At 43.4% G+C, this 21,910-nt stretch overlaps 1 protein-coding gene across 1 annotated transcript in view; it reads right to left on the reverse strand.

Moving 5' to 3' along the window:
• Window positions 1-21,910, reverse strand: part of LOC124012985 (thrombospondin type-1 domain-containing protein 7A-like) — a 183,358-nt gene that overhangs the window by 41,020 nt on the left and 120,428 nt on the right. Inside the window, exons 14-24 of the mRNA XM_046327086.1 lie at window positions 17,028-17,206; window positions 16,166-16,171; window positions 15,625-15,758; window positions 15,248-15,401; window positions 12,275-12,416; window positions 11,930-12,045; window positions 11,615-11,732; window positions 6,347-6,492; window positions 3,129-3,303; window positions 788-961; window positions 574-669 (exon numbers count right to left, since the gene is read on the reverse strand). Of these exons, the coding sequence (XP_046183042.1) occupies window positions 574-669; window positions 788-961; window positions 3,129-3,303; window positions 6,347-6,492; window positions 11,615-11,732; window positions 11,930-12,045; window positions 12,275-12,416; window positions 15,248-15,401; window positions 15,625-15,758; window positions 16,166-16,171; window positions 17,028-17,206 (1,440 nt within the window). The remainder of the gene's footprint in view (window positions 1-573; window positions 670-787; window positions 962-3,128; window positions 3,304-6,346; window positions 6,493-11,614; window positions 11,733-11,929; window positions 12,046-12,274; window positions 12,417-15,247; window positions 15,402-15,624; window positions 15,759-16,165; window positions 16,172-17,027; window positions 17,207-21,910) is intronic.

Here is a 21,910-nt window from a genome sequence, read left to right on the forward strand (position 1 = left end):
GATGCATTCTGACAGGGGATGGGATGTGAGCAGCACACGCACTCACACGTTTGTTTTACTATCCTCGTGGGTTCCAAACAATCGATTGATTCAAAGTCTTGTTTTCCTTAACTCCAAACCCCTAACGCGAACCCTTAAATACTAATCCCAACTGTGTCAGCGTACATGCGCCCGGCCCACCACAGGGGTTGCTAGCGCAATGGGACAAGGACATCCCGGCCTGCCAAGCCCTCCCTTAACCCGGATGACGCTTGGTCAATATGTGCTCTGCCTTATTGGCCTCCAGGTCGCAGCTGGCTGCAGCACACGGAATCAAACCCGGATCTATAGTGACCGCTCAAACACCGCGATGCAGTGCCTTAGACCTCTGCGACTCTCGGGAGGCCCTCCCTAACCCTAATTCTAACTCTAACCCCAACCCTAAACCTAACCCCTAAGCCTAAAATATACTTTTTCCCTTGCGGGGGCTGGCTAAATGTTCCCACTTGTCTGAATTTTCCTTGTTTTACTTACCTTCTGAGGACATTTCTGGGCCCCACAAGGATAGTAAAACCAAACACACGCATTCTGTACCTGTGACATTTAATCCATCAGATCTCTGACACCAGACCAGTCGAGAGGAGCTCCTCCACGCTCCTGTCATCCACTTGTACTCATAACACTGGCCCTCTGTAGTGGGAGGAGAGATATGGGTCAGTACAGACATACTTCATATTACATAGCATGAAGGGACAAATGCACGTGTGTGTGCGTGTGCGTGTGTGTGTGTGTGTGTATATAGACTGACCAGTGCAGGGCCGGGCTTCCCACTCCTGTTCTGGACACTGCAGTAGGTTCTCTGGCTCCTGGGCCAGCACGGCTCTGGATCTGACCTGCACTGAGCCGAAACCCAGGTCATCTCCACTGACACAGCTCAGCTGACACGGGCTCCACACTGTCCAGTCAGTCAGGTAGCAGTCACCTGTACATAAACACACAGTACATAACTTACAACACATTTAGCTGCACACAGTTGAAAACTTACAGTACTATATGAGACGTTACTGTTAAGCATGTAACCTAACCAAAAATATGGCTTCAGTGTCTATCCTGGTCATATCACAAAATTCCTGGCCCTGGCACTACACAATTATACTGGGAAACTTGAATTTGGTTTTGTCACGCCCTGACCTTAGAGAGACGTTTTATTTCTCAATTTGGTTAGGTCAGGGCGTGATTTGGGGTGGGTATTCTATGTTGTCTATTTCTTTGTTTTGGCCGAGTATGGTTCCCAATCAGAGGCAGCTGTCTATCGTTGTCTCTGATTGGGAATCATACTGAGGTAGCCTTTCTTCCACCTGTGTTTGTGGGGTGTTATTTTCTGTTTAGTCTCTGTTACCTGACTGAACTGTTCGCTTTTGTTTTGTTACTTTGTTAGAGTGTTTTTTGATGATAAAAAAATCATGAACACTTTTCACGCTGCGCGTTGGTCCACTCCTTCCGAGTGGAGCCGTTACAGGTTTGGATGTCATCATTTTTCCACACGGATTGTCACCAGGCAGACTTTTCAGATTTCCTCAGGGAATTCTCTTTTTGTTAAAGAGGTTTAATAAACCCTACCCCTGATAAAGTTTAGAAGATCAACGTTCTCAAATATTTCCCCAACAGAGCCAGATCACATTTTTCATCATCCCCTATTCTACATTGATTAAGGGTGTTCTCAGAAAACAGGCCGATTCCCATTAAGAATAGGTCAGAGCAATTCATTCATTCATTCATCCTGTTGTAGTGACAGAGAGGAACTGAGCACACGTCTAAATACTAATTAGTCATAAAGCCGTCAGGTCCAAGGAGGCCTAATCCTCCTTACGATGCTCTGCTGTCTGTGTCAGGTGTCAGGCATGGTGGGGCCATGGACTGAGATACAATCAGGCAGGGGGAGGCTTGGGTGTGATGAGGCAGAGGAGGGGGAGAGAGGTGATTTCTGGTGGGGTTTCATGTGGAGAGGGAGGGGACACCTGGGTGAAGTACCTGTCTGATATCTGCCTGAGCTAAACCACTGGAGATTAGGGCTGACTATGTAGATAGGTAATTTAGTAGGCCACAGGCATAGGGTTTGTGTGATGTGAATGAGGGCAATGAATGGTAGAATAGTAGGGAAGTAGGCTACAAAGATGACTTTGACTACACATGTCCACAACTACCAAAAGCATCACTCTGGACACACACACACACACACACACACACACACACACACACACACACACACACACACACACACACACACACACACACACACACACACACACACACACACACACACACACACACACACACACACACACACACACACACACACACACACACACACACACAATTTTCTGCTGCATGAGCTGGTGTCCTAACGCTCTACTTCTGCTATACTGGAGCTGTCAAAATGGGACATTGGATATGTCATTAATAGGCTTTGGCAAAAAAGGAAATATGGAACTGTAAAAATTCACACTAGTCTCTTTCAAATCCGCTTTTTTCCCTTTTCCCTCTGAAATGTATGACGTCGAAAGGTTTATATTCAGAGAAAATCTCCACTCTCATGTCATTGGAGATGAAGAAATCATGTAATCATATAATCCGATTTGAGAATACTCACTTTACTAGCTTGTTGGATTCAGGTGTTGGTGGGCTCACTAACACCAGCCTCTGAGCATCTGAACATCCAATCCTCATTGCCTACAGTCAGTGACAACTGCTCCTAACAGATTCATGCTATGAGAGAGCTGGGCTAGAATATCACAACTAGGACCATATAAATGTATCTTAGCATATCTGCTGATGAATGTGACTTAATGGCAGTAGTGAACTCAGGTCAGCCTAAAAGGAACAGCAAAATGTTTCTGCGTAGTTAGTAAATAACGTTGAAGGACAAGGGGCTTTCTCGTCCAGATAAAGCTAGAAAAATCTACGGAACACCATTAATGTTACACATTGAACTATCTACATCGTAGATTAGAAGGATTCTCAAAGGTGAATCTTTACTGACCATAGGGTCAGGTGTTTTTCCAGGTCAGATCTGGGCTGCCTCTTATCTAGGGACAGGGTCCACTGTCAAGGACTCTGTTTCATCAGTCATTGCAGGCCAAGTTAGTTACCTGGACAGGGCGAGGTGCAGGGTTCTTCCAGGGTGACCCGTTTGTCTCGGTCTACTGAGGGCTCCAGGTTTCCACACATCTCATCATCCACCAGGCTGCCCTCTTCCTGGCCAGACCCGTCCGACACAAAGCAAGACACGTTACGGAAGCGCAGCCCTTCTCCGCACCTCGCACCCTAGACGATAAACAGAGAGAATAATACAGGTTCAAATACACCTCCATAGATATTTCATTTTGTGTCACAGATTGCCATTTAGTTCAATGACTCGGGTTTGTGCCACAAGAATGTGTTAGCCCTCTGAGCTATAGCCTAGGCATTAGCTTGGGAAGCTAACACAGGTCTTCAGGTCTCAGGCAAGGTTACCTACCAAGTGAGCTAGGTTCACTGAACCCCTTCCCTTACATCTATACATTCACACAGAGCTGGTCTGCTGTGTAGAGAACATCCAACAGTTACAGTTCAGAGTGTCAGTGTCTGTCAAGGCCGTGGCATTGATCTTTGATTTGTCAGAAATAGCTGCTCTAGGATTGTGCTGTAGGCTGCTAATGAGCTACTGTCTGCTGTCAGAAAACCCAGCAGCAGGAGAAAACAGCCCAGAACAAAGGAGTGTCAACGTTCCCTCACTCTGCAATATAGAATACAGTGCCGTCTGTCAAAAATATAGATGCTTCTGGCAAATAGGAGGGAAAGAAAGAGAAAGAGGCTTCGACAGAGAAAGAGACTTAAGACAGAGAAAGAGGCTTAGACCGAGAAAGAGGCCTAGACAGAGAAAGAGGCTTGGACAGAGAAAGAGGCTTTTAGACAGAGAAAGAGGCATAGACAGAGAAAGAGGCATAGACAGAGAAAGAGGCTTAGACAGAGAAAGAGGCATAGACAGAGAAAGAGGCTTAGACAGAGAAAGAGGCTTAGACAGAGAAAGAGGCATAGACAGAGAAAGAGGCTTAGACAGAGAAAGAGGCTTAGACAGAGAAAGAGGCATAGACAGAGAAAGAGGCTTAGACAGAGAAAGAGGCATAGACAGAGAAAGAGGCTTAGACAGAGAAAGAGGCTTAGACAGAGAAAGAGGCTTAGACAGAGAAAGGCTTAGACAGAGAAAGAGGCTTAGACAGAGAAAGAGGCTTTTAGACAGAGAAAGAGGCATAGACAGAGAAAGAGGCTTAGACAGAGAAAGAGGCTTAGACAGAGAAAGAGGCATAGACAGAGAAAGAGGCTTAGACAGAGAAAGAGGCTTAGACAGAGAAAGTGGCTTAGACAGAGAAAGTGGCTTAGACAGAGAAAGACTTAGACAGAGAAAGAGGCTTAGACAGAGAAAGAGGTACAGACAGAGAAAGAGGCTTAGACAGAGAAAGAGGCTTAGACAGAGAAAGGCTTAGACAGAGAAAGTGGCTTAGACAGAGAAAGAGGCTTAGACAGAGAAAGACTTAGACAGAGAAAGAGGTACAGACAGAGAAAGAGGCTTAGACAGAGAAAGAGGCTTAGACAGAGAAAGGCTTAAGACATAGAAAGAGGCTTAGACAGAGAAAGAGGTGCAGACAGAGAAAGGCTTAGACAGAGAAAGAGGCTTAGACAGAGAAAGGCTTAGACAGAGAAAGAGGCTTAGACAGAGAAAGGCTTAGACAGAGAAAGAGGTGCAGACAGAGAAAGAGATGCAGACAGAGAAAGAGGCTTAGACAGAGAAAGAGGTGCAGACAGAGAAAGAGGTGCAGACAGAGAAAGGCTTAGACAGAGAAAGAGGTGCAGACAGAGAAAGAGGTGCAGACAGAGAAAGGCTTAGACAGAGTAAGAGGTACAGACAGAGAAAGAGGCTTAGACAGAGAAAGACTTAGACAGAGAAAGAGGTACAGACAGAGAAAGAGGCTTAGACAGAGAAAGGCTTAGACAGAGAAAGAGGCTTAGACAGAGAAAGGCTTAGACAGAGAAAGAGGTGCAGACAGAGAAAGAGGTGCAGACAGAGAAAGAGGCTTAGACAGAGAAAGGCTTAGACAGAGAAAGAGGTGCAGACAGAGAAAGAGGTGCAGACAGAGAAAGGCTTAGACAGAGAAAGACAGAGAAAGGCTTAGACAGAGAAAGAGGCTTAGACAGAGAAAGACAGAGAAAGGCTTAGACAGAGAAAGAGGCTTAGACAGAGAAAGACAGAGAAAGGCTTAGACAGAGAAGGAGGCTTAGACAGAGAAAGAGGCTTAGACAGAGAAAGAGGCTTAGACAGAGAAAGAGGCTTAGACAGAGAAAGAGGCTTAGACAGAGGAAGATGCTTAGATAGAGAAAGAGGTAAAGACAGAGAAAGAGGTACAGACAGAGACACAGACAGAGAAAGAGGCTTAGACAGAGAAAGAGGCTTAGACAGAGAAAGAGGTACAGACAGATAAATAGGTAAAGACAGAGAAAGATGTGCAGACAGAGAAAGAGGTACAGACAGAGAAAGAGGTGCAGACAGAGAAAGAGGTGCAGACAAAGAAAGAGGTACAGACAGAGAAAGAGGTACAGACAGAGAAAGAGGCTTAGACAGAGAAAGAGGCTTAGACAGAGAAAGAGGCTTAGACAGAGAAAGAGGCTTAGACAGAGAAAGAGGCTTAGACAGAGAAAGAGGCTTATACAGAGAAAGAGGCTTAGACAGAGAAAGAGGCTTAGACAGAGAAAGCGGCTTAGACAGAGAAAGAGGCTTATACAGAGAAAGAGGCTTAGACAGAGAAAGAGGCTTAGACAGAGAAAGAGGCTTATACAGAGAAAGAGGCTTAGACAGAGAAAGAGGCTTATACAGAGTAAGAGGCTTAGACAGAGAAAGAGGCTTATACAGAGAAAGAGGCTTAGACAGAGAAAGAGGCTTAGACAGAGAAAGAGGCTTAGACAGAGAAAAAGGTATAGACAGAGAAAGAGGCTTAGACAGAGAAAGAGGCTTAGACAGAGAAAGAGGCTTAGACAGAGAAAGAGGCTTAGACAGAGAAAGAGGCTTATACAGAGAAAGAGGCTTAGACAGAGAAAGAGGTGCAGACAGAGAAAGAGGTGCAGACAGAGAAAGAGGTGCAGACAGAGAAAGAGGTGCAGACAGAGAAAGAGGCACAGAGACAAAACATGTGTGAGAGAAAGATGGAAAGGGAGGCAGAGAGAGAAACAGAAACCCATACAGAGACAGAGGCACAGACAAAACAGAAAGTGTGTGAGAAAGCGGGAAAGAGAGAGAGCAAGAGAGAAAGAAGTGAGAGGTAGAACACTGTCTCACCTCAGACTTGCACTCTGACCAGGGGCTGTATCTCCATTGGTAGCAGGGTCTGACAGGGCAAGGCTTCCACTGTTCCCTCTGACGGGGGCAGGTTCGCCCATCACCCTGGGGCACCTGGAGCATCGTTCTCCTGCGCCACAGCTTCCCTATAGAGAAAGGTGTTATTTCACACTTCTGTCTCTCAAGTGGATGATTGAGTCCAAGGCCCTGTGCAAAATCAAATTAGGTTACGTGATTTTCTAGATAGTCAACAAAATTATTTATCGTGGCGGAAACAAAAAGAAAGTCCACTGCATTTCAATGAAACATGCATTGTTGTTGTGCTGGGAAAATATATATTTTCTCGACATAAAAATAGATGCCCCCAGATATACTAATGTATATGACTCATATCCAGTTCCATCACAATGATCTGGGGCTCTTTCAAGGGCTTCACTGTAAAAGATCACTATCACGTTACACCACTATTTCAGGTAACTTCATTTCGCTCTTCATTTCTCTCTCTCTCTCTCTCTCTCTCTCTCTCTCTCTCTCTCTCTCTCTCTTCTTTCTTTTTCTTTCTTTCGCTTTCTCTCTCTTTCTCTCTCTCTCTCTCTCTCTCTCTCTCTCTCTCTCTCTCTCTCTCTCTCTCTCTCTCTCTCTCTCTCTCTCTCTCTCTCTCTCTCTCTCTCTCTCTCTCTCTCTCTCTCTCTCCCCTATTTAAAGTGGAATCTAAAAAAAATGAAATCGGAGAGACTGTGTAATATCAGGGGGGTGTCAGGAGAAGGGGTAAGGGGGACAGGAAGGAATGCTCCTTCTACCCAAAATGCATGTTAAGTGAGGTACCCGGGGGATAGACGTGACACAATTCTGTCAATTAGCTGGTGTCTAATGGGAAACTATCCCAAGATTATATAATACATTCATGTTCAGTAATGCATACCACTTGAAAAGCAACCACAGAAAATAAACTAGATCCTGTAAACTATGAGAACTATGAAAATTGAATAACAAAAAAGCTCACTGTCAGATATTACAATAGCAATTCAGATTGCATTGTTCATAGGGCTAGGGTTATAGTAGAGCCATAGTAGAGTAGTGTCTCCACCCAGTTTGGATCACACTCCCCTTACTACTAATTGTAACTTGCTGCAACATCCTATCAGACATTATAGTCTCTGTCATCTGATCTAACAACCCTAAAGGCCAACTCCATCCATCCAAAACACTAGCCTAGGACCATCCATCCACAGTGCTTGCCTATAAGCCCATTCATTCTAACCAGGTATTTAACTCCTAAAGGTTAATTGTCCTGTGTATTTCCTTCACAGGCACAATTACTCCCCTCCTAACTCAACAGAATGAATCATATTGAAATTTTATAAAGCCCTTTTTACAACAGCATTTGTAACAAAGTGCTTTATAAATACCCAGCCGAAAACACAAAAGAACAATCAATGCAGAAGAAGAAGCACAGTGGCTAGGAAAATTCCCTAGAAGATAGGTACCTTGTAAGAAGGCTAGAGAGCAACCAGGGTCAGAGGAGTGGCCAGTCCTCTACTATTGCTCCACTAGAGAGGAACCAGGCTCAGAAATGTGACCAGTCCTCTACTATTGCTCCACTAGAGAGGAACCTGGGTCAGAGGAGTGGCCAGTCCTCTACTATAGCTCCACTAGAGAGGAACCAGGCTCAGAGGAGTGACCAGTCCTCTACTATAGCTCCACTAGAGATGAACCATGCTCAGAGGAGTGACCAGTCCTCTACTATAGCTCCACTAGAGAGAACCAGGCTCAGAGGAGTGACCAGTCCTCTACTATAGCTCCACTAGAGAGAACCAGGCTCAGAGGAGTGACCAGTCCTCTACTATAGCTCCACTAGAGATGAAACATGCTCAGAGGAGTGGCCAGTCCTCTACTATAGCTCCACTTGAGAGAACCAGGCTCAGAGGAGTGACCAGTCCTCTACTATAGCTCCAATAGAGAGGAACCAGGCTCAGAGGAGCGTTCAGTCCTCTACTATAGCTCCAATAGAGAGGAACCAGGCTCAGAGGAGTGACAAGTTCTCTACTATAGCTCCAATAGAGAGGAACCAGGCTCAGAGGAGTGACCAGTCCTCTACTATACTCCTACATACTCCTATAACAATTGTCATAAATCTGCCGTAGATGTAATTTATATTGTCTCCATGTGTCAGTGTTATTTTCTCTACAGCTGACTGCACACGCACAGGGCCTGGGAGGCCTTTTCTGCTCCTTAATGTTGAACACAATTACAACAGAGTCCCCCAGGCCTGGCTTAGCCTGCAGCTACTTTCTATTCTCACACATCTGCCAATTCATCTTCTGGTGAACCCACTGTGATGCATGCCACGATGCTTTCCCCGTAGAGAGAATTGTGCTGCCCCCATAGAGGGTCTCTCCTTCCTTCCGAGATTTTTATGCCTGTGAAACCATGAGAGAAATAAACTCCCAGTTCTTTTTAATCAGCAGTTAGGGTTTTCTTGAGATTTTCTCATGTGTGCTTTGTTTCAGCGGTGGTTCGACTCAAACGGCGGTTTGCTATTGCATGCACCCATGGTAAGTATTATTCTCCAATGGGGTTTGGATTCTGTGCTCTCTGGGGCTGTCTCTCTACCCCCTCGACGGGTGGTCTACTGACAGTGGTGAGTTTGGGGGTGAGGAGCAGTGTGTGACTGGGTGGGCCGCTGGGTAAGGGGGAAGAGCTAGTGCCAGATGTCGCTATCAGTGTTTGGCCGAGGAACACACGTGGCTGTGATTATCTATGCACACAGGTCTGATATGCCCCGGGAAACTAGTGTGTGTGTGTGTGTGTGTGTGTGTGTGTGTGTGTGTGTGTGTGTGTGTGTGTGTGTGTGTGTGTGTGTGTGTGTGTGTGTGTGTGTGTGTGTGTGTGTGTGTGTGTGTGTGTGTGTGTGTGTGTGTGTGTGTGTGTGTGTGTGTGTGTGCGTCAGACCTGGGTTCAAGTATGTGTAATTGAGTATTTGTTATGAAATAGTTATTTTCTGTGTATTTGAGTATTTTCAAATAATGTGACTACTTCTATTGAAAGTATTTGAAAGTATTCTCAAATACTTTCCCTTAATAACAATATTTGAATGCATGAGTTAGTGTATTTGAATATTTTCAAATCAGTGCGATATGAAAACACATATGCGTGCACGGGTGCCTGAGCGTGCATTTGTGTGTGTTTTCACATCGCAGTTATTGATACGACACATTGGTGCATCCAGGTGTCTCCATTTCCTTTAGAAAAAAAACATAACCTGCAATTCCTGGCTCAGAAACAGATATTAGCTACTCAATGTAACCGTGTCCTGCCATCCGACATAGAGGTAAAAAAATGAAAAGGAGTGAGTGTGAGAACATGTTCTCTTCCTCTCCTCTTCCTGTGGTTCACCTGCTGCTACTCTATCCCTCTTTCCTGTGAAAATTCCTCACTTTGCCTGAGGACAGATTAAGGGCAACCACAGTAGCTAGAGCCTGTATTGGTTTCACATCTCATCCTGTATTTGCTTTCTGCCCAACTACGACACTGGCCAGTGCTCTGAAGGACTCCTGAATCCCGGAGTGGTCCCTCAGGCCCAGAGCACACAGGCTTAATGGACCGCCAATCAATCCTCTGATCCTATAGAATTACACATGAGGACATCATCATCCCTCCCCCTCCTTATCTTCTCCATCCCTCTCCCCCTCATCCCTCTCTCCGTTGGTTTAAGGCTCACAATCGTTTCCCTCTCACATCATAAAACATTTCCCATTTCAGCCATTACCCTGGAGAGGAGAGGTTCTGGTTGTTTCTGAGCTGCGAGTGGTGCTGGGAGCTGATCAGCAGCACTGTGAACCTGCAGCGCTATGAGCAATGAACAATGATCCACAGACTAACCACCGTGCCTGCACATCCACACCCTATATTACAATATAGATTTGATGTAATGTGGACTATAACGTACTTGAATGAATGGATACATAGTCAAATTACTTCTATTCACAGACTATACACTACGCCTACAAATTCACTGTCTAGCTGTATATAACACATGCAGGGGCTGTAATGAATGGATCTATAGAAAAACAGATAGGTGACAATGATAGGTGAATGTACCACTTAACCAGTTGAAGCTAGGGGGGGCGCTATTTCATTATTGGATTAAAAAAAAACGTGCCCGTTTTAAGCGCAATATTTTGTCACAAAAAGATGCTCGACTATGCATATAATTGCCGGCTTTGGAAAGAAAACACTCTGACGTTTTCAAAACTGCAAAGATATTATCTGTGGGTGCCACAGAACTGATCTTACAGGCGAAACCAAGATGCAACCTCAAACAGGAAATGAGCAGGATTTTTGAGGCTCTGTTTTCCATTGTCTCCTTATATGGCTGTGAAAGTGCCACGAATTAGCCTGCCCTTTCTATCGTTTCACCAAGTTGTCTGCAGCATTGTGACGTATTTGTAGGCATATCATTGGAAGATTGGCCATAAGAGACTACATTTACCAGGGGTCCGCCCAGTGTCCTTTGTTGAAATTGTTGCGTAATCTCCAAGCTGCTCGCATTCATCCATATGATTGAGACAGAGAGGAGACTTCCAGGAATGATATATCATGAAGAGATATGTGAAAAACACCTTGAGGATTTATTCTAAACGTTTACCATGTTTCAGTCGATATTATGGAGTTAATGTGGAAGAAAGTTTGGCGTTTGGATGAATGAATTTTCGTTTTTTTTTGGTAGCCAAACATGATGCAGAAAATGGACCGATTTCTCCTGCACAACTAATCTTTCAGGAAAACTGAACATTTGCTATCTAACTGAGTCTCCTCATTGAAAACATTGGAAGTTCTTCAAAGGTAAATGATTTATTGAATGTTTTTGCTGGTTTTTGTGAAAATGTTGCCTGCTAAATGCTAATGCTAAATGCTAACGCTAAACGCTAAATGCTAGTTTGCTATGGTTGAGAAGCATATTTTGAAAATCTGAGATGACAGTGTTGTTAACAAAAGGCTAAGCTTGAGAGCAAATAGATTCATTTCATTTCATTTGCGATGTTCATGAATAGTTAACGTTGCGTTATGGTAATGAGCTTGAGGCTGTATTCACGATCCCGGATCCGGGATGGCTCGACGCAAGAAGTTAATCAGTTCTACTTTGTTGTGGCTTGCCCTTCAGAATTGGGTTCACTTAGCCTTGAATTCATTCCCAGCATTCCAAGATGGAATCATCTTTCTGAACACAAAGTCAGGTGAGAGTGAGTCAAAAAGATGGTGACGTACCTGCTAGTCCACAGGTTTGTGTGCACTCGGACCAAGGTGACCAATCAGATAGCTGGCAGTTGACTGGACACTCCAACACACAGGAAGCGTTCATCTGCCACTTCCTATCCAGACCCAGCTGAAAGAGAAACAAAAAGAAAAGTACTTTATTGGGCTATTTGTGGCCAACGAGAGATTCTTCTTCCGCCCTCTTCCCAAGTCCCCTAGGCAACACACAAACGTACACAAACCGCAACCCGTCTGGATTCTGAAGACAGAAGATTTGCTCTTATTAACGACTAATGAGCTTTGGAATGGAAAGAGAAGAACACACACCTCTTCACAGAACTTGAGGTCGACAGACTTGCCGTCACTTCGTACACAGTCCAGCATGCGCGTCTTTATGCCACTACCACACACAGCTCTCTCACTTAGCTGACATGTACTCCAATCTGCATGAAGGAAAAAGAAAACAGGATAAAACTGAGACGGCCTTTTTCTCCCAACCTCTTTTCCTCTCCATTGCACTTAGTTCAATCTCAAATGTCATGCGGTCTAAATATACTCGAGGTAAGATGAAATTCAATAATGTATTTACCATCCAGAGCCATATTTCCATATTGATATACGTCTCTGGTACCAACCATTGCATAAAGTCATCCAGGCTGACATTTGCCTTACCGGTGATGTTATAGGAGTAGTGATAGCAGTTGCTGTTGAGGCTGCAGGGCTCGGTCTCCGTGGTGTTGGGGCACAGCTTCCCCTCTCCAGGTTGACGGATGAGGTATGCCGTCCTCTCTCGAGTGCTGATTTTGTTGCATGGCTTCAAGCAGAGAATAAGTTAATCAATCAATCATTTAGATTATTTTATAAAGCCGTTTCTACATCAGTCGTTGTCACAAAGGGCTTTTACCGTAACCTGTCAGGGAATCCACTTTCAGTTTGGCGTTTAATGCAAACCAAATATGAAACCCTGTTCAAGTGAAGTTACCACTTTCCGACTAGCAAATCGAAAAAGGTTTTCCATTAATATATTTTTCTTCCTACATTACTCTCTGTCTATTTCCACCTCTGCCCATTTTTCCAACCAACCCCTACTAGATAAACTGGTCTATTCAGGTGGTGGTGACAGGCGTTTCTATTTGGAGTGCTGTCTTCCACTGCAGGGACATATTCCATATCCAAGGTAATTCATTTCCCCAAGGGATCCGTGGCAGAGTGCCTGGGAAAGGGAGTGGCAGGGACTGTGACGTGGGTGACCCCTCTTCCCACTAGAGGTTCACCACACACACACACACACACACACACACACACACACACACACACACACACACACACACACACACACACACACACACACACACACACACACACACACACACACACACACACACACACACACACACACACACACACACACACACACACACACACACACACACACACAAGGGGTGACAGGGTGGTCACAGCATGCTATGTAGAGCTGCACAAGATCCTCTTCCCTGCTCAGTCATCCCACCCTCTCTCCCTTTGTTCATTTCTCAGGATAAATCACAGCTATTCTCCCACCGGAGATCAATATCCACTGAATAGCCATCATTTAAATTGGTGTAAGCCTTGCTAGAACATCATACTAAATTGGTGAGAGCCCAGTAGGAGAAAAACACATACCAAATGGACATCACCTAAATGGCTACGAGCCTTGCTGGAGAACCACACTTAACGAATGGCATCCTTCAAAACTGATGAGAACCCAACAGGAGAATCACACTTACCGAATTGCCATTGCTAAAATTGGTGCAAACCCAAAGTGAGAGTTGCTGGTAAGAGCTCTGCTGTGAATTGTTTTTTTTCACTGTGGGAAAATGGCCCAAACAGGTTCATGGAGAGTAGACACTTGGCATGATTGGCCAGTTATTAAATGTTAAGGTGTGAGACAGAGATCCATGGTGAGAAGCAGAACACCTCTGTGCTCTCCAGCTATAGGTTAACCCTTTAAGCAGTCTACTCTTGCTTTTAGTGTTCAGCACCACATAAATGAACTCAGCAAAAAAAGAAACGTCCTCTCACTGTCAACTACATATATTTTCGGCAAACTTAACATGTGTAAATATGTGTATGAACATAACAAGATTCAACAACTGAGACATAAACTGAACAAGTTCCACATACATGTGACTAACAGAAACAGAATAATGTGTCCCTGAACAAAGGGGGGGTCAAAATCAAAAGTAACAGTCATTATCAGGGGTGGCCACCAGCTGCATTAAGTACTGCAGTGCATCTCCTCCTCATGGACTGCACCAGATTTGCCAGTTCTTGCTGTGAGATGTTACCCCACTCTTCCACCAAGGCATCGGCAAGTTCCCAGACATTTCTGGGGGAATGGCCCTACCCCTCACCCTCCGATCCAACAGGTGCCAGATGTGCTCAATGGGATTGAGATCCAGTCTCTTCGCTGGCCATGGCAGAACACTGAAATTCCTGTCTTGCAGGAAATCGCGCACAGAATGAGCAGTATGGCTGGTGAAATTGTCATGCTGGAGGGTTATGTCAGGATGAGCCTGCAGGAAGGGTACCACATGAGGGAAGAGGATGTCTTCCTTGTAACACACAGCGTTGAGATTGCCTGAAATGACAACAAGCTCAGTCCAATGATGCTGTGACACACCGCCCAAGACCATGACGGACCCTCCACCTCCAAATCGATCCCGCTCCAGAGTACAGGCCTCGGTGTAACGCTCATTCCTTCGACGATAAACGTGAATCCGACCATCACTCCTGGTGAGACAAAACCACGACTCGTCAGTGAAGAGCACTTTTTGCCAGTCCTGTCTGGTCCAGCGACTGTGGGTTTGTGCTCATAGCGACGCTGTTGCCGGTGATGTCTGGTGATGACTTGCCTTACAACAGGCCTACAAGCCCTCAGTCCAGCTTCTCTCAGCCTATTGCGGATAGTCTGAGTACTGAAGGAGCGATTGTACGTTCCAGGTGTAACTCGGGTAGTTTTTGTTTCCATCCTGTACCTGTCCCGCAGGTGTGATGTTCGGATGTACCGATCCTGTGCAGGTGTTGTTACATGTGGTCTGCCACTGCGAGGACGATCAGCTATCCATCCATCCCTGTAGCGCTGTCTCACAGTACAGACATTGCAATTTATTTCCCTGGCCACATCTGCAGTCCTTATACCTCCTTGCAGCATGCCTAAGGCACGTTCACGCAGATGAGCAGGGACAATCGGCATCTTTCTTTTGTTGTTTTTCAGAGCCAGTAGAAAGGCCTCTTTAGTGTCCTAAGTTTCCATAACTGTGACCTTAATTGCCTACTGTCTGTAAGCTGTTAGTGTCTTAACGACCGTTCCACAGGTGATGTTCATTAATTGTTTATGGTTCATTGAACACACATGGGGAACAGTGTTTAAACCCTTTATAATGAAGATCTGTGAAGTTATTTAGATTTTTAAGAATTATCTTTGAAAGACAGGGTCTTTCTGAGTTTAGCATAGAATACATTAGAATTGTACTGCATCAGTCCATCTACTGAGGTGGACATTTCTTTGCTCCCAACCAAACCCAGAAAACACCAAATATCTTAAATATCGCAAAGGGATAAAATAGGTAATAAAACAACAAGGTAGTCAGTATCTGTCCATACCAGTGAGCATCGGCTCCAGACCCCCCAGTCAGACAGAACACAGTCCTCAGGGCAGGGCAGCTGGCTATCTCTGGCCCCAAGTGGCATCTCCTCTGGGTCACACAGGTAGTCCTCCACAGAGTCCGACGGCCCATCCATAGTGTTCTGCATACACCTGGACAGAGGGGGACAATAGGCTAGTAGTACTGATTTGGCCCTGTCATGCCAAATAGTGTCATTGTAGTTGTGTGCCCCCCCCGCCATTTGATCAGTTCTAGCTTCTGTTGCTAGGGCTGTTGCTAGAACTTGCTACATTCTGACCGCCCTACACTCCATTTGGAGCTGAAATGAATAAGGCAAATAGGTTAAGTTGTATCTATATGAGCTTTTGTCCATACCTGACCTTTCTGGTCTGCACTCCTTCTCCACAGTTCTCCTTCAGGTCCACGTTGCTGACCTTCCAGACACTCCAGGGTTCAGCCACCCACACATACTGACCACAGTCACTGAGACACGGCACCACCTCATACACCTTGTGAGAGACCACTAGACTGTAAGCCATCTATAGTCACTATAGCCATATATAGTAACTCCAGTGAACTTTTAGTCATTTTTGTCTTTTTTTGTGATTAATTGCATTGTCTGAAAGAGGAAAACACAATGAAAATATCCAAAATACATAAGCTAAAATCTACAATGCCATGTAAAAACAAGTTGACATTGAAATTAAAGAAAGTGTGCTTTCTCAATTTACCTCATTTTGCTAATGTTTACTTTGGACAAAATCAAGTCGTCAATATTCTTGTCATAAAAAAATCATTTAAAAAATCTTAAATTACAGCTCGCTTAGTTATTTCAGAATCGCGATGAATCACAACTGGATCATCTGTTTTAATCATTTGACAGCCCCATATAAAAGGCAAGTGACAAGTCACTCACCTGAGCCTGTGGAGGGGGTCAGTTCATACACCCAGGAAAAGAAGAAGAGACCAGGGGGAAACAGACAGTGTGTGTTTAAATACAGGAGTATTATAATGAAGTTCAACATGTTCTCTTGATTCTCATAGATTTCACAGTTCCTTTCCCTTCTTTAATCTTACGAGTACAAGCCCTAACTCGGCTAATGAATAAAACACCAAAAGATGTCCACTCTGGCTTCTTTAATCTTACGAGTACAAGCTCTAACTCGGCTAATGAATAAAACACCGAAAGATGTCCACTCTGGCTTCTTTAATCTTACGAGTACAAGCTCTAACTCGGCTAATGAATAAAACACCGAAAGATGTCCACTCTGTCTTCTTTAAAAAATAAACACTGTTTTGGTTCCTTTAATCTAATGCATTAAATCATAAGTATTTTAATTAAACATTGAAACGAGCCAGGGACCTCTACCATCTACCATGTTCTAGGTGAGAACAGAGAGTCAAGACCTGTCCAGAAACCCCTCCCGAGTAGTGCAGTGGTCTAAGGCACTGCATCTCAGTGCTAGAGGTGTCACAACAGACCATGGTTTGATTCCAGGCTGTATCACAACCGGCTGTGATTGGGAGTCCCATAGGGCAGATCACAATTGGCCCAGCGTCTTCCGGGTTAGGCATTGTAAATAAGAACTTGCCTAGTTAAATAAAATAAATAAAATATCCCTTACTCTTTACCCCCTAGACACTAAGTTGTGGAGATCTGAGTAGATTTGATTGGACAGATTTGTACCATATTGCTTAAACCAATCTTCTCAGATCTCCGCAAGTGTCTAGGGGTTGATTCTAAACAGAGCCAAGAGTGATGAACGTCCCCCAATCACCTGGTTGACGTGGTCGAGTTTGGGGCACGGTCTACCACCGTTGTAAGGTTTCTCCCTCAGCCACTTGGAACGCACTTTGACCCCGCTGCCGCAAGACTTGCTGCATCGTGACCAGTTGGACCACTCACTGAGTTTACAGTCAGACGGACAGGGGATGATGCAAGCCTCCTCAATATATCCTTAAACCAGAAAGAGAGATAACTAGGCTTCAGTTTCATCATCTGACAGTTTACACAGTTAGTGATGCATCAAGCTTCAGTTATACAACATGCTGTGAAATTGGGTTGCAAAATTTAAACTCTAAAATATCTAACTGAACAACACCTGGAGTAAATCCAGCATTCCTACTGATGAAAGAGAGGATTACAAAGAACTGCGATGGCAGGGCAACACACACCATTATAACACTGTTTACTGGAGCTTGGCAAATACAATGAAACGAGAGAGCAGCAGCCTGTTGTGTGATTTAGAAGGCTGTTGTTTTCTGTGTGAGCCAGTCACACACACACACACAGAGAGAGAGAGAGAGAGAGAGAGAGAGAGAGAGAGGAGAGATTTTTGGGGGTTTTGGCAGGAGTGCCTCTCTCTCGGTTTGTTATTTCTGTTTATCTGCACGAGGGTGGATTACTGACCCTCACACTGAAAGACTAGGGAGGACATTGCTCTTAGCTGAAGCTAGTTCACAACACAGGAACCTGCGAGGTCCACAGTAATGGAAAATACATTAATGACGAATTTTCAAGTTTGAGTTAGAGTTGATTCTTTTACATCTGGTAAATGTATGCTTCTGAACTTTCTGACGTAAGATGAGATCAGAAGAACAAACACAGTCTATTTTTCCCCCGACATTTTACAAGCAAAGAGTAACAGCGTTATTAGTGGGAGATGTATTGTTGCCCAAATTGATTACCCCATAATCTCATTGTATTTGGGCTTTTGTTTGGTTATATATTTAGAATTCTTCTACGTAACAATTTGGAAACCGCTCGTGAACCGAAATGGAAAGACGAATCAAGATGATCCAATTCCTGAGGAACTGACCCGTGTATGTTACAGACACACTGCAGATACATCTAATACTACTACAGACACACTGCAGATACATCTAATACTACTACAGACACACTGCAGATACATCTAATACTACTACAGACACACTGCAGATACATCTAATACTACTACAGACACACTGCAGATACATCTAATACTACTACAGACACACTGCAGATGTATTCATATATTTTGGGGGTTCTATGTGGAGCCATTTTGAGGGCCATATATGAAACAAGCTATTGAACCGTTTTGGTTCTATATAGAGAAGCTACTATAAGACTGTTTTAACATATAGCCATCCTGCCAAGCCCACATGAAGCAGGGAATTCAATTGTCACTATAGTACCCATTATCGGACAGACTTTACGGTATTTTGTCTGTAAAAACAATCAGGCAATGTTTTTTAGAACCCAATTCATACAGTCCCATTTTTTTACCACATTCTTGCCGGGATAAGACATTTATATCTCCCGTTCACATGCTGGCATGAATATTGAATATACACTATCACAAAAAAAATGCATTATTAATTGGTTTTAGGCAGGTCCTAAGAAACATTATAGGACTAATGAAATGTCTTTTTGAAAAGAATAGAAGGGCATATTTTGAGTTGGATGATGTTACTGGTCTGTGCAGTCGGTAGGCGACATGGCTGGCAATGCAAACGACAAGGCACACTTAGCCTACCCTGATCACCGTCAACACTTATATCTATATTAGGCTTTATAGTATGCTAAGAATATAAATATAACAGAATAAAATGCAAACCTTGCGTCACAGCAGCGTGTAGAACCACTGTCATATAAAACATGTAAAACGTTTCATCTCTTATATTGAGAGTATCTTCATCAACAACCTCTGTGGGCATTTGGAGATGTCTATACGCGATCGAGCAAAGATAATAGGCCTGCACTTGATTTAGGCTTCATTATTGCATGCTAAATGTTTCTGAACAGCGATAGATGAGCTATACCACCTCCACTTATTTTCCCAGCCAGAGAGTTAACCAAATATACAGACGGAGATTCAGAGAAACAAAATCACATTGATGATTAAGACAAGTCACAGGCTTTTTGGTCGGGAGTAGGCCTAGGTTACTAATCGACAGAGTGAAGAGCAGAATAATCCACTAATTAAACTACATAATATGCTGGGAAAATGTTCTGATCAGTGTTAATAAATGAGCCAACTAGACAAGATGAGCCGCACTCACCTCAACTTAGCTAACATTTCCACAGTCTAATTGTAGCTTAACCAATATCCAAACGGAGAAAAATCTGCCTCAAAGCAGCGCAAAAAGGTCCTGAAATAGTTGACCACATACGGGTAGACTAATAATTCTAAAATATTTTAATAGTTACAGTAAGCAACAGTTTGATACCTTCAATTGCATTAGTTTAATTTATTCCAATATTTTTGTCATTCAGTGATATTTATTCCCACAGTAATTGCCACAGTATTTATTTCTGGATCCATCCATTTGTGGTTAAGAAAGCAGTGCATGTGGTTGGTGGGCTATGGGAAGAGATGAGTGAAGTGACATGCCAAAGTTTAGAACTGCCAGGAGGACAGTAGTAAGGGGTGCTGCCTTCAGTAAGAACCATCAATAGTTTAAGAGAGTAGTGCGTGCCAATGTCGCCTCAGTATTACCACTACATTTCATACTAAGCCGTAGGCAGAACTTAAACCACAATCATGAGTAGGTCGGTTCACGGAAATAAAACTTTAGGTTTTGATATTGGCAACACTTTTCAGATATAAAAATATGGTGTAATTCTAAAGTTGTCCGAAAAATGTATTGGTTTGAAAGCTATATAGGTAACCATTTCCCTTCAATTCATTTTAATTCATTTTAATGTAATTTATTCATTTTATTTGTTTTTATTTATATTTAATGTATTTAAATTATTATAATAATTAGAGTAATAATCCAATTTAAAAAATACAATAAAATAATGTAATCTATAGCACGTGTGGGAGCCAATCAGGTAGGTTGATTGTGTTGTTGGAGCAATAGAGCTATAATACCAGTAACTCCTTTATAGCCATTGCATCATCACTGATCTCCTTGGGTTCCTTAAGCTTGAAAAAATGCCACCCTAATCCTTCACAGTGTGACATGTAGGGCACTTGGGCAGTGGTGATGGAGAGGTAGACATACAGTACAATAGCAGTAGCTAGTGTTTAACAATTGCTTGCGCCATCTCATCAGGTCGCAGCTCTACACTATCAACCACACCCCAGGCCCCATACTGCAAGTGAAGCTATGATTCATAAAGGCATGGGTTTTTACAGAGAACAAACACTGAAGGCCACTCACTGCTGTAAGCACTTGGTTTAGCGCTACAACCTTCCATGGGTTAACATGGAAGAGACAACAGCACTGTGATTCCTAACTTTCGTCTCAGCGTTGGTTCGAAGGCGATACTACTGTCTATTCCTGATAATACAGCTTGTTGGGACGAAAGCAGCTCTGATGCTCTACATGTGCATTGCATTCTCTTTGGGGTTTTAGGCTGGGTGTCTGTATAAGCACTTTGTTACATCTGCTGGTTTAAAAAGGGCTTTATAAATAAATGTGATTGGTTTAAATGTGATTAATGTTCCTTTGACATGTTTGGGCTAAGGGCAGAGCGACTGCATCAAGCTGAGCAGGCCCTTCCTCTTCGTTATCACATTGATTTGTTCTCTATTGAATTTACAATCAGTGGATGCTGAAAAGGACACAGTGAGAAGAGTGTTTGCTCTGCACTCTCAATCTGACATCAAATTGGTTCGAATGGAGCCACATCAAGAGAACACATATGTAAATGCTGGGATAAATACTTTGTTGATGGAGAGAACAAGGGAACACATATGTAAATGCTGGGATAAATACTTTGTTGATGGAGAGAACAAGGGAACACATGTAAATGCTGGGATAAATACTTTGTTGATGGAGAGAACAAGGGAACACATATGTAAATGCTGGGATAAATACTTTGTTGATGGAGAGAACAAGGGAACACATATGTAAATGCTGGGATAAATACTTTGTTGATGGAGAGAACAAGGGAACACATATGTAAATGCTGGGATAAATACTTTGTTGATGGAGAGAACAAGAGAACACATGTAAATGCTGGGATAAATACTTTGTTGATGGAGAGAACAAGGGAACACATATGTAAATGCTGGGATAAATACTTTGTTGATGGAGAGAACAAGAGAACACATGTAAATGCTGGGATAAATACTTTGTTGATGGAGAGAACAAGGGAACACATATGTAAATGCTGGGATAAATACTTTGTTGATGGAGAGAACAAGAGAACACATATGTAAATGCTGGGATAAATACTTTGTTGATGGAGAGAACAAGGGAACACATATGTAAATGCTGGGATAAATACTTTGTTGATGGAGAGAACAAGAGAACACATATGTAAATGCTGGGATAAATACTTTGTTGATGGAGAGAACAAGAGAACACATATGTAAATGCTGGGATAAATACTTTGTTGATGGAGAGAACAAGGGAACACATATGTAAATGCTGGGATAAATACTTTGTTGATGGAGAGAACAAGGGAACACATATGTAAATGCTGGGATAAATACTTTGTTGATGGAGAGAACAAGGGAACACATGTAAATGCTGGGATAAATACTTTGTTGATGGAGAGAACAAGGGAACACATATGTAAATGCTGGGATAAATACTTTCTTGATGGAGAGAACAAGGGAACAACATTATCGAAACGTATTCAATAATGAGCTGAATCAAATTGATGAGAAATCCAAAGACCAAAGCCAAAGCATTTTCAATTGCCTTATCTTGCATTTCTCCA

This window comes from Oncorhynchus gorbuscha, linkage group LG24 (genome assembly GCF_021184085.1).
Source record: "Oncorhynchus gorbuscha isolate QuinsamMale2020 ecotype Even-year linkage group LG24, OgorEven_v1.0, whole genome shotgun sequence".
In the NCBI taxonomy this organism is placed as follows: domain Eukaryota; kingdom Metazoa; phylum Chordata; class Actinopteri; order Salmoniformes; family Salmonidae; genus Oncorhynchus; species Oncorhynchus gorbuscha.